At 41.7% G+C, this 13,499-nt stretch overlaps 1 protein-coding gene across 1 annotated transcript in view; it reads right to left on the bottom strand.

Moving 5' to 3' along the window:
- MYO3B (myosin IIIB) overlaps nucleotides 1-13,499 on the bottom strand; it is a 583,926-nt gene that overhangs the window by 194,076 nt on the left and 376,351 nt on the right. Inside the window, exon 25 of the mRNA XM_077447966.1 lies at nucleotides 5,644-5,849. Coding sequence (XP_077304092.1) covers nucleotides 5,644-5,849 — 206 coding nt within the window. The remainder of the gene's footprint in view (nucleotides 1-5,643; nucleotides 5,850-13,499) is intronic.

Raw genomic sequence — 13,499 nt, 5'->3', positions numbered from 1 at the left:
ACATTATTTATTATGCTACTATTAATGTGATATAACTATATTATGTCCTACTGTATTATATATGGATGAATTATAATGTTTGTATCATCAAATGCACTATGCTCCCATAGGGTACTGAAAAATAAATGTTTATCCTTTTTTTACCCTATGTCAATGACTCATTATGCCGTAGTGTGTTGTTTCATATAAAGTCCCAATTGCCCCTCATGTCCCTATTTCCCATTTTGTCTTCCAATATGTACTGTGACATACTGAAGCAGAGCATGATCCTCTCCCTTTAGAGAATGGGCAACAGGGCAGTATTCCAACATGATAACAACCTCAAACACACCTCCAAGGCGACCACTGCCTTGCTAAAGAAGCTGAGGGTAAAGGTAATGGACTGACCAAGCATGTCTCCAGACCTAAACCCTATTGAGCATATCTGTGGGGCATCCTCAAATGGAAGGTGGAGGAGTGCAAGGTCTCTAACATCCACCAGCTCCATGATGTTGTCATAGAGGAGTGGAACAGGACTCCAGTGGCAACCTGGGAAGCTCTGGTGAACTCCATGCCCAAGAGGGTTACGGCAGTGCTTTAGCTTTATGGCTAAAAAAGACAGAAACGTTCCCTTTTAAATAAACTCACTCTTGGGAACCAAAAGCACAAACTAATGCAGATATAAAGTGCAGGTACCTCAACAGCCTCCCAAATCTTCCAGTCATGGCTGATTGCTGTACAATTCTGACATCCAAACCTCCACGCTGTGTATGAGCTTGTTGCTAATTGGCTAAGTTCTGCTCCCATACATTCCTACTGGCCCACCACTAGGATTGGCAGCCTCAACTGCAAATAGAAATGTGGTAGAGGCATGTAAGTGCCAAATCTTTGCTTGCTGGAACAGCCTGGCAATTGGCAATGGCAAGAGGATTTAGGAGACTACTGAAGGTACGTGCACCTGTAGATGCTGTTATCTCAACTGCCAGTTTTTTTTTCAGAGAAACGATAAGCAGAACAGCAAGGCCTCCTCATTTGTGATGGTGATTTTTCACACACCAGCACTATATCAGTATTTCTGATAATGACAATCTTAGCCCTTGTACACACGGTCGGACATTCCGATGGACAATGTCCGATAGGACCGTGTTGTCGGATAATCCGACAGTGTGTGGGCTCCATCGGACTGTTTCCGTCGGACTATCCGACGGACCAAGTTTTCCAGCTGGGCTATAAAATTTTCCGACAACAGGATCCGATCAGACCTTGTCCGATCATGTGTAGAGAATTCCGATCGGACAAAGTGCCACGCATGCTCATATCAAATTCCTAGACCAAAGCGATTGGCTCCTAGCCTGAACGTAGTCCCGTCCTAACGAAATAACGTCATCACGTTAAGTACGATCGGATTTTCTGACAACTTTGTCCGACTGTGTGTATGCAACAGTTTCGGACAAAATCCGTCGGCCAAAACCCGACGGATTTGGTTGTCGGAATGTCCGACCGTGTGTACAAGGGCTTATAGTTCATATTTCTATACATGATGGATAAACCTAGGTGGCAGATAACAATGATCCTCTGGCATGTAATACATCCTACACCCCCTTGCAGCTTTATATGCTTAAAGCATAACTCCACTTTTATTGAGCAAAAAACATTCCCCTCTAGGTTATCTATGTACATTTTAACATTTTAACACATTTTGTTGCAGATTCCTACCTTTTGTTATTCTGAAGAAATCACTTTGTTCCTCTGTGCCTCTGTGCTGAGTGAGTTTAATGGGGGTGGTTTCATATTTATCAACCAGCTGCTGCAGCTGTAGGGCTCTAATAAGGAAAACCACTGGGTCTGCATCCCTTTAGATGTGATTTCCTATTTGAGTATCTTACCAAAAATTACATTTTTGTTGCAGGGGATGCCAAACATCTGACTTTTATCTAATGCCCCATACACACGATCAGACATTCCAACAACAAAACCGTGGAATTTTGTTTGAAGGTTGTTGGCTCCAACTTGTCTTGCATACACACAGTCCCACAAATGTTGGCCAACAATTACGAACGTGGGAACGTGGTGACGTACGACGAGCTGATAAAAAGGAAATTCAATAGCCAGTGCGCCACCCTTTGGGCTGCTTCTGCTTGATTATGAGCATGCATTAACTTTTGTGCGACGGACTTGTGTACACACAATCCGAAAGTCCAAAAAAAAAGATTTGTTGGTGGAGCTCACATCCAACATTTCCCGTCAGAAAGTCTGATCTTGTGTACGCAGAATTAGTGTAGCCTTTTAGGAAAATCAGTGAGCCAATCACACAAGCAGGAAATGATGTTTCTGGGAGGCGTTCTGTACACATTCTGTGTGCAGAACACCTCCAGATAGCCTTATTGCATAGCATTTTACCGAAAATTACAGCAGCTGCAGATTGAAAAGGAAAGGTAATTTTTAATAACATTCAATTACAATATAACTTGTGCCGCAATTGCATATGCTATATTATTTTCTATTTTTTCCCCCATGAAAGTGGAGTTACCACTTTAACAACATATACATTACAAATAATCTTTTTTTTTAAAAATAAAATGGTATAAGTTGGCACTACCTAAGCAGTTATCAACTTTCATTGCTATCTGTTACTGCTCTCTGCACTGCCCTATTAAACAAGTCCATTTGTTTGGCTTGTTTTGAATTGTTGTCCTGATTTCTAGATTTATTATCATAGTATTTGAAATCCTGTTTATTCATTTTGAGTCAAATCTCCTGATCAGCCATTCTTCACTTCTGTTTTTGTATCAAAGTTCTTAAGACATAGGGTGAGACCTTGCTGAATTTGCACACATTATTTGCTGTGCCCAGAGCCATAATTGCAGCTTTGAAAAGGTTCCTTTAAATGAAATATTGGGAATAGATAAATACATTAGCCAGTGATCCATGAAATTCTTCAAATATTCAGAAGAGCAGATCAAATGCTAAACAGATTGGCACTTCTTTGTTCATATTCAAAAACCCATTAGGCAAGAAAGAACAAGAGTCGCTGCCTTATGGAAAATCTCAGGATGTGAAAGATCCTTAAGCCTGCAACTTAATTGCTACTTTGATCCTTTTTAGTCCGGTATAAACAAAATAGATGAGCTAGCAGGTTTTCTTTCCTGCCAGTATCTTTAAACAATGCTTATATGACAGTTGTGTTTCATAAACTACTAATATGACATCTGAGGATAAAATGGTGAGGAATACAGAAAAGTAACGTTTAAGAGACAGGGATAAAGTTAACCATGGGTCTTATTTCAAGACTTGAATAAAACTAAGTATGGGTGTTAGGCTGATTTATCATTACCCAGGCAGTTTTTTCAGTATTAGGTAGTCATTTTATGTCTGGTGCTCAACTGGCCTTGCCAATGATGTAATCTGAAACATGGATATTATCAGATGTGGTGAACAAGCCACAACTAACCAAAGTTGTGCAATCTGTAATGCTCATTGCAGAAATATAACTTACTGTTCCAATGTGTCTAATACAGCCTTTCTCAACGTTTTCAACAAAAAGGAACCCTTGAAATAACTTTCTGGTCTCAGGGAACCCTTGCTAAAAATGACTACATCTACAATTCATGATACAATAGTTTGATGGTCAATGGGAAGAATGTTCCTTACACTTGTGAACATTGGGAAGAATTACTTCCTTACAGATAGCTAAAAAGATCAATGTTGTTAGTGGAAACCCATCTGAGAGGCAGAAATTGCTCATTGGTCAAGGAAACCCTAGCAACCTCTGGGGAACACTAGGGTTCCATGGAACTCTGATTGAAAATCCCTGGTCTAATATGTCAGTGAAGGTTCTCATTTATCAAAGTTATGGAAGTTAATCACATTCAAGATCAAGTATCGCATCACATTGAACATACAGCATCAGAGAAGCAGGAGGATTTTAACAAACATCTCCTTTCTGTGTTTTCCAAGCCTAACAATACAGCAAGACAAAAGCTTGTACATCCGAAAAGACCCAACACCAAAAACACAAGGTAACTCAATATTTAAAGTGGAAGTAAACCCTTCTATCATTTTCAGTCAAGGAAGCTGCCATCTTGGCCTTTAATGATTCTTCAACTTCCATAATGCTGCACATGTGATCAGTTATGAAACCAGCCATTGGATGGTTTGAAAGTTTGGTTGAGAGCACAACCAATGTGAAAGTTAGCATTTCCGGCATGCCGGGAATGTAAGTGTTTTTTGAACCTGGGTTTACTCCCACTTTAATAATAGCCTGAAAAACAACCAAATTGACCATGTCTAACAATACACGCTAAAAAAAGAGGGTGTTGTTTGCACCCATTTGCAAATATATGCTACGGTCCTAATTCTATCATTTTCAGAGTCTCCCATGCTGAAGCACATATAGCAGTGGATAGATTAAGGGCAGCTTTGCCTAGAGGGAGCTTACCCCTCCTTTAAGGCACAGAGACACATGGGACGCACAGCAAAAGAACAAAAGCAGCTGATGTCATCCAGTGCATCCCCGCATCCAATTCAACCAACTGTTCAAAATAGTGGCAACCACCCTAACCTATAACTGATCTTTGCAGTAAGGTGCATATGGAAGGGCAACACACATCATAAACAAAGCCCATTTACCATCTAGCCTGCCAAACAACCAACTTGACCCTATCTAACAATAGGATTAGAAAGGATCAATTTGGTTGTTCTGTAGGCTAGCTGGTAAGTGTGCTAGGAAGCCTCACAGGGTGGGGGGCCAGGATCTGGGGGCCCTCTTATTAAAGGGTGCTCCCGAAATCCGAAAAACCCCCGCCCGCAGACCCCGACAACCAATGGCCAGGGTTGTCGGGAAGAGGCCCTTGTCCTCATCAACAAGGGGACAAGGTGCTTTGGGGTGGGGGGGGCGCAGGGATTATCCTTTGTATTGGGATTAACCTTTGTCTACCATTCAGGTAGCTCTAGTCTATAATATATAGTAACATCAGCATTTAGCAAACAGGGAAAATCTGGCTGATTTAAACAGATATAAATCTATACTGACTACAGTCTTCAGTACTTAAATACTATAGTCTTTATCATACTATATCCAACTCAGTGAATTTCGATCAGTATATTTACCATATATATCCACTGATCTCACTTCAATAAATAGATTGGTTTGTCTGCTTGGGATCAGTGAAACAGAGGGTTTTAAATTTCCCTGAAAAGTTTGCAAAAATAGTGATTTGGTGAAATGTCCCTATTTTGCCAAAATTAATTGGAGTGAAAGGTCAAGGCAAAAGTAAGGTGTTTTTTTGCTGGTTTGTGGCTCCTAATAATTAAAGAAGACCCTTTTACCTTTCTGGTGATCTGTTCTCATGCCAAGAAATGATCACTCATTAGCCTCAGTATTTTACATTTTTCACAGAAAGAAACAGTGTGTGAAAAAAAGATAAAAAGAAAAAATAACACAATAGTATGGAAATAGTGATAAACAAAACAAACAAAAAAGAGCCTGGGAAGACACCTCTGTTCTTATGCACATACATGCAACTCTTAATGACAATACAACATAGGATGTCGCAAAGCCAAACTTGATATAAACGTTAATATCAAGTAGAGGTTTAGCAGCATATTATGTAGTTCTACACCTCTATGTGCTGCAGATTCTTGCCGTAGGTATTATGTTTGTACCTTTTAAGAAACTCTTCAAATAAAATACGGTGAGAATATCCTTGTCTCCGGATGTTAACAGTTTCCAGAATGCCCGTATAACGCAGCTGCATGAGCACCCGATCCCTTGAGAACTTCATCGCTTCTCGGTCATCATTCGGTTTGATGCAGCGCACAAAGTGAGGCAGTCCAACCACCATTTTTGACAAAAGATCCATTAAGGAGTACTAAGCAAAAACATAGCCCAAATCATTGGAATACAAAAGCAAACATAATAAGGCTATATAGAATATAATGTATGAGTGAACCCATTAACCTCAGCGCCTTTGCTAGGAAAGTATATGTAAACCCTCAATTACTAAAATCTTATATAGGCTTTAACATGTTACTATAAATTAAAAAGTAATTCTAAAGATTTTTAAATCTGCATCTTTCATTAAAATATTACTTGGTGATCCTGTCATAAAGGTCCTTATGCAGATACTTTGCCTGTCTCTGTCACTCTTAATTCCTCTTCCTAGATTAGGAGTGAACTATAGAGATTACAAGTAGCCAAGCACCTACATATTGCAGAAGTATGTCCCACTGGTGCCATCACCACTTAATTAAGAAATTAAGTGCAGCCACCATTGGAGTGCATGAATGTGGACAAAAAATGGCAGCAATGAGGCTGCAGGAGGTCAGCAGCGCTGATATGCAACAATGTAAAAAAAAAGGCGAGAGCAGTATTATATTTAAAAAGCATGGCAATGGTTTATTATACACAGTGATTCATATCTACTTTAATGTTGTAACTTTACAAGTAGAAATGTGGGCATATATTATTTATGTGGCAGAACAATGGCAGAGTGTAAATATATTTATTGACATTTTAATGTCTGTGACATGATGCTACTTGTTTTGAGCAATCCTGCATTAGTCTAATACATAAAAACCAATATCCTTCTCAAATAAATTAGTGTCACATAATATAAATGTTATTTCAAAAGCTCTAGGGAGTTTAATTAACTAAATTAAAGCAATGCAATTTTTCCTCAATGCATGTTTAGGCTAAAATTGATTTACTTATGCCTGTGTGACATCTTTAGAATTAGTTTAACTAGTGCAAGGCTCAGATTATCTATTACAAATAGGACTGAAAACGTATACTACTGAATGCACATATGAAAAGTGAAAATGGTAGACCGATACAGTTTGTCTTGTATTTTTAAAATGAATGTTATTGTAACATATTAGAAAACAATTGGCATAATTTTTACATGTGATAAACAAGAGCCTTTGCACTACTATGTGGTGTAAAGGTATTAAAATAATATTCTCCGTAAACCTAAAGTGCAAAAAATAAAGCGCAATAACAGTGCAAATAATCGTGCAATGAAATCCACCTGCAGAAAAACCTATTAGTGTTCACATAACACAAACCAATATATAAGTCAAAAAAATGATCTTGTGCAATGGTGTGTGAAGCACCTAACCTAAAATAATAAAATACCAAATACCAATAATAAATGTGCAAATATTAAATCCAGGAAAAAATAGTCCAAAATCCAAAATACATATGAGTAGGTTAAAATGAAGAAAAAAATTGGGAAATGTCTAAAGACACCAAATAATATATAAATAAGTCCGTAATTCTGTATATATTATTATATCTTCTTATATATAACATCTTTAGACGGAATAATCCTCAAAATTATAACCCCATATAAACTGCTCCCATATATAATAAGCTTCCACAAGTCCTTTTAAAATAAGAGAATAAGGTGTGCAATCCAACAATGCGCTCACAGAACTCTCACCTTTTTAGCCTTTTTCTCCTATAACAATGTCCGCCACCAGGGCACCCTCCGTCCCTTTAATTAATAAAGCTGCACGGAACTGCACACTCCAATGATGAAGAACTCACAAAGGAGGAAAAAGGGGGAAAAAAATATTCCTCCGATAGTGTAGTATGTAACAACACTCAATAAATGTATTAAATAGAAGAAGATTGGACTCATAACACATAACACACATTACATAAATATTTTAATTAAAAAGCAAGGAAAATAAAAATGTGGTGTTTTCTTGCCATTCTCACGTCACTTCCGGTATTACGAACAATATCCACTTCAGGCCACTCCCTACGCATTACGTCATCCACGGGACTTCATCAGGGGAACCAGATTGGCTGTTATGGACTTCCTTATCAATAGCAAACCGGAAATGTAATTACGACCATTTTCTTGTGGTCCCCTATGTTCAACTAGCGCGACCATTTTCTTGTGGCCTGCTGTATTCAACAGACGAGGCCATTTTGTTGGATATCTAGATAACAGCGATCTGTGGTGACAGTTACAGAGCTCAGAACTCTATATAGTGATAGAAGGGAGAGAGACTCTATCTGGGACTAATTAGATTAATGGTGTTCAGATGTCTGGCTCCCTCGGACAAAAATATGTTATTTCCGCTTGACAGACCCAAACCAACAACTTCTAGTAAAGGGGGAGATAATCAAAATTATAATCTAAACATGGACGTGGATCCAATAGATGGATCCAATAGATTAAAAAACTATTAAAAAAATGAAGAATAAATAACAAATGATAAATAAACAATGTGTTCAATATAATAACAAAATACATTAAACTATGCTAGGAAGCAGTTAAGATCAAGTTCTACGTTTAGGCCTTCAGGTATGAGAGTTCTCATAGTATGTATCCACCTTGACTCTTTTTGGCTAATAGTCCTGATCTTTTGGCTACCTCTCCATGATGCATTGTATTTTTCGATACCCTCCCAATTACAATTTTGGGGTATAGAAAAATACAATGCATCATGGAGAGGTAGCCATAAGATCAGGACTATTAGCCAAAAAGAGTCGAGGTGGATACATACGTAGAATTTGATCTTAACTGCTTCCTCAGTCATTTTTAGCATATGTGAGGGGGTTCGCTCGGTAGCGGGTGTGTGTGACCCCCTGGATGGGTTCACAACACAAAGTCAGGCACAGCAGACAGCGGTGTAGGTGCAAAAAACAAAAGATCCGGTTTATTTAGGCTACATGCAGTGATACATATAACAGCCAAAAAAAATAAAACAAGAAAATAAATCCTGGTCAGCTTGACCTCTAACTACACACGTAGACTCCCTGTCTAACAACTGGGTGCAGCCTTGTGCTGCCCCAGTCCCTGTCTCTATTGTAGGGGTTTGCCACACAGGCGTTAACTCACCGCACAGAACAGATCTCAGACTCCCCAGTCTATACACACAAAACTGGTTCCAGGATGGAGCATCTCCCTATGCATGCTGGGGTTTTTTGTAGAGGCCTTAATGAGCCCACTTACTACAGCTGGGCTCATTAACTCTTCCCCTCTAATTGTAAAAGTCTGCATAAAGCCTGAATCTAGGACACACATATTTCCCATCCTGAATACAACCAGGTGATTTTACCTGCGTGCTGCCACATACCCCCCCCCTCTTGTTTCAACCTTGGGGTTGTAACACAAGCAGCCAGACACGCATGTATCCGAGACAAAGCATCCACATTCCCCATTTTAACACCAGGGCGATGCTTAACTGTAAAGTTAAATTCCTGTAGGGCCAGGAACCACCTATTTACCCTTCTATTGGTCTCCTTGTTTTGAGCCATCCACTTTAAAGGAGCGTGATCAGTCACCAGGTCAAAGTGCCTACCTAGCAGATAGTACCGAAGGGAATCTAGAGCCCACTTCACTGCTAAACATTCCTTCTCAATCGTGGAGTAATTTACCTCATGGGACTTTAACTTCCTGCTGAGGTAAATGACTGGGTGCTCTTCCCCATTCCAGACCTGGGATAACACTGCTCCTAACCCAACGTCTGATGCATCAGTTTGTACAACAAAGTCCTTAGAGAAGTCTGGTGAGTACAACACTGGCTGGCTACATAAGGCTGTTTTTAAGGACTGAAATGCTTCCTCAGCCTCTGGGGACCATTTAACCATAACCGACTGTTTCCCTTTTGTCAGGTTGGTGAGGGGCACAGCCTGAGAAGCAAAATGGGGAATGAATCGTCGATAATAGCCAGCGATTCCCAGAAAGGCTCGTACCTGTTTCTTGCTGTTGGGACGTGGCCAACTCTGTATGGCCTCGACTTTATTGACTTGGGGTTTTATCACCCCCCTCCCAATAGTGTACCCAAGATATTTGGCCTCCTCCTGTCCAATGGTACACTTCTTTGGATTGGCCGTAAACCCAGCTTCCCGGATAGAGTCTAGGACTGCTTGTACTTTTGGCAAATGTGAGACCCAGTCTGTGCTATGGATAATCACATCATCCAGGTAAGCTGCAGCATATTTCTGATGGGGCCTCAGAATCGTATCCATTTTCCGCTGGAATGTTGCCGGTGCATTCTGTAACCCAAACGGCATTCTCTTATATTGGAATGCCCCATCTGGGGTTACAAACGCAGTTTTCTCCTTGGCCGACTCGGCCAGGGGAATTTGCCAATACCCTTTGGTGAGATCAAGAGTTGTCATATATCGGGCTGTTCCCAGCCGGTCAATCAACTCATCTATACGTGGCATGGGGTAGGTGTCAAATTTTGTAACTTTATTTAATTGTCTAAAATCGTTACAAAACCGCCAGCTCCCATCAGGTTTGGGCACTAGTACAATAGGACTGGACCAGTCACTCTGGGACTCCTCTATCACACCCAATTCCAGCATCCTTTGAACCTCCCCACGTATTGCCTCCCGTCGGGCCTCTGGTATTCTATAAGGTTTTAGTTTTACCCTTTCTCCTGGCGGGGTGATAATGTTATGCTCTACGCCAGATGTTTGTCCCGGAAGCTCAGAGAAAATCTCTTTGTTACGAAGTACAAACTCTTTAACCTCCTGTTGTTGGGGTTTCGATAAGGTGTCTGCTATTCCAACCTCAGGAACTAAGCAATCAGGCTGTACTTGTGACAAAGTCTCTGCGACTAGGGATTCCCTATCCCTCCAGGCTTTCAGCAGATTGACGTGATAGATCTGCTCCGGCTTTCGCCTTCCTGGCTGTCTAACCCTGTAGTTCACCTCACTAATTTTTTCAATTACTTCATATGGACCTTGCCATTTGGCCAGAAATTTGCTTTCAACCGTAGGGACTAGCACCAAGACCCTATCCCCCGGGGAAAAAGTACGTGTCTTGGCCCCACGGTTGTACACTCTCTGCTGTGCTAACTGCGCTTGGGTTAAATGTTCCTTTACAATTGGCATTACCTGTGCAATTCTATCTTGCATCAGGGCGACATGCTCAATCACACTCCTGTGAGGAGAACTCTCATTTTCCCAAGTTTCCTTGGCGATATCCAGCAGCCCTCTTGGGTGTCTCCCATAGAGCAACTCGAAGGGTGAGAAACCCGTAGAGGATTGGGGTACCTCCCTAATGGCAAACATCAGATAGGGTATTAGACAATCCCAATTCTTTCCATCTCTATCCACCACCTTCTTTAACATTTGTTTTAGGGTTTTGTTGAATCTTTCAACCAACCCATCTGTTTGGGGGTGATACACAGATGTACGCAATTGCTTCACTTTGTACAACTTGCATAATTCTTTCATAACCCGGGACATAAAGGGTGTACCTTGGTCCGTAAGCAGTTCCTTACAAATACCCACGCGGCTAAAAACAAGGGATAGCTCTTTGGCTATGGTTTTGGCCGAGGTATTTCGGAGAGGAATTGCTTCCGGATAACGGGTGGCATAGTCCAATATAACCAAAATGTACTGATGCCCCCTAGCAGACTTCATTATCGGACCTACCAAATCCATTGCGATCCTCTCAAAGGGGACCTCAATGATAGGAAGAGGTACCAGTGGGTTACGGAAATGTGGCATAGGTGCCGACTTCTGACACACAGGGCAGGAGGAACAATACTTTTCTATTTCCTTCATGACCCCAGGCCAATAGAATCTCTGCAATACCCTCTCTCTGGTTTTCTCTGTCCCCAGATGACCTCCCAGAATGTGTCCATGAGCCAATTCTAACACCAACTTCCTGTAAGGTTTGGGCACTACAAGTTGCTCAATGGTTTCTTCTGCCCTTTGAGCCACTCGATATAGCAGGTCCCTTTCCATAGTGAAGTAAGGATAAGGGCAAGTCTTATCTGGGTTCACTAACTCGCCATCTATTTTCACCACATTTTCCCGTGCCTTTATTAGGGTGGGGTCTTTTAACTGTTCTGTGGCAAAATTTTCCCTGTGAACCTCAAGATCCGAAAACTCCACAGACGGCATGTTTTCATCTGAGGATGTTGGCTCCTCCCCAGTTTCTCGAGTTTCCCCCGCCAATACCGACAAGGGAAATTCAGGAGAGTCCTCACCACTCCCAGAGGAATTCTGGTCATCTTCCTGGTTTATAGGGGCACCAATGGGGGCCTCAGGACAATCCCAGAGTTCCCAGAATTTTGGAAAATCCCTTCCCACAATAGCATCATGTGGTGGTAACTGAGACACTAACCCCACCTGATGAGAGAGGTTACCTTTGGGGGTCTCAAAAAACACTGAAGTTACAGGATACTCTCGGGTGTCCCCATGCACACAAATAACAGCCACCCTGTTCTTCCCAGAGACCTCTGTAGTAACTAATTCAGCTTTTATCAATGTTACCAGGCTACCTGAATCTAGCAACACATCAACATGTCTACCATTAATACACATTTTACATAAATGTTTCTCAGGTCTCCGAATGGCAGTGCATGCAACTGTCGCAAACAGCGACTGACGTCTCTCCCTTATAAAGTCACATTGCATAGGCTCATCCACAACTGGGCAATTGGCTGCAATATGTCCCTCTTGCCGGCAGCGGTAGCAAATAATTTTTTTCGCTGCCTCTTGCAGCATGGGCTTCCTGGGCTGCTCCCGCCAGACCTTAGGTAGAACTCCCACCCTCTCACTCTCTCCACCCTCACCCCTTGGAGTCATCTTACCCGCCACTGGGGATGATCTGGTCTTAGGGGGGAAAGTCCGTGAGTCCCTGGAAGAGGTGGTCAAGTTCTCTGTAGCCAAGTACCTCTCAACCAGATCCACAAGTTTATCTGCATTTTCTGGGTCTCCATGGCTTACCCATTTTTGGATGGCAGTAGGAAGAGCTCTCAGGAAACGATCCATAAGAACACGTTCCACAATGTTTGGTGCGGTCAAAGTCTCTGGCTGCAGCCACTTCCTGCTCAGGTGAATGAGGTCATACATTTGAGACCTGGGGGGTTTTCCAACCTGAAAAGTCCAGTTATGCACACGCTGAGCCCGGACTGCCAGGGTGACACCCAGCCGTGCCAATATTTCTGCTTTTAGCACCACATAGTCTTTTGCTTGGTCAGGCTCTAGGTCATAATAAGCTTTCTGCGATTCCCCAGTTAACAGAGGGGCCACCAGTCCAGCCCATTGCTCCTTAGGCCACTTTTCCCTTTCAGCAGTCCTTTCAAATGTGGTCAAAAACACCTCCGGATCATCCTCTCCAGTCATTTTTGTCAGTAAACGGCTCACACCAAAGGATGTGGTATTATTGTAACCACTTGCTTCATTGGTCTGCGGACGTTGCTGTATTAATGTCTCTATTTTCTGTTGAAAATTCTGCTCTTGCTTCTGCAACAGGTCTATGAAGCGGGCTTCAGATCGCTGCTGGGCTTGTTGCTGAGCTTCCAAACTCTGCTGCAAAGTTGCATTTGTCTGCTGCTGATTTGCATTTGCCTGCTGCTGGGCTTCCAAACTCTGCTGCAAAGTTGCATTTGTCTGCTGCCGATTTGCATTTGCCTGCTGCTGGGCTTGTTGTTGAGCTGCAAGGCTCTTTTGTAAACCTGCATTTATTTGCTGCTGGTTTGCATTTGCTAGAGCCAGCTGTCTCAGTATCTCCTCCATGCTGGCCTTAACAAAAAAA

This window comes from Lithobates pipiens, unplaced genomic scaffold (genome assembly GCF_037356315.1).
Source record: "Lithobates pipiens isolate NorthernLeopardFrog02 unplaced genomic scaffold, aLitPip1_a1.2 Scaffold_22, whole genome shotgun sequence".
Taxonomy (NCBI): Eukaryota; Metazoa; Chordata; class Amphibia; order Anura; family Ranidae; genus Lithobates; species Lithobates pipiens.
The sequence above is the reverse complement of the archived record's forward strand: the minus strand, read 5'-3'. Positions and strand labels throughout refer to the sequence as shown.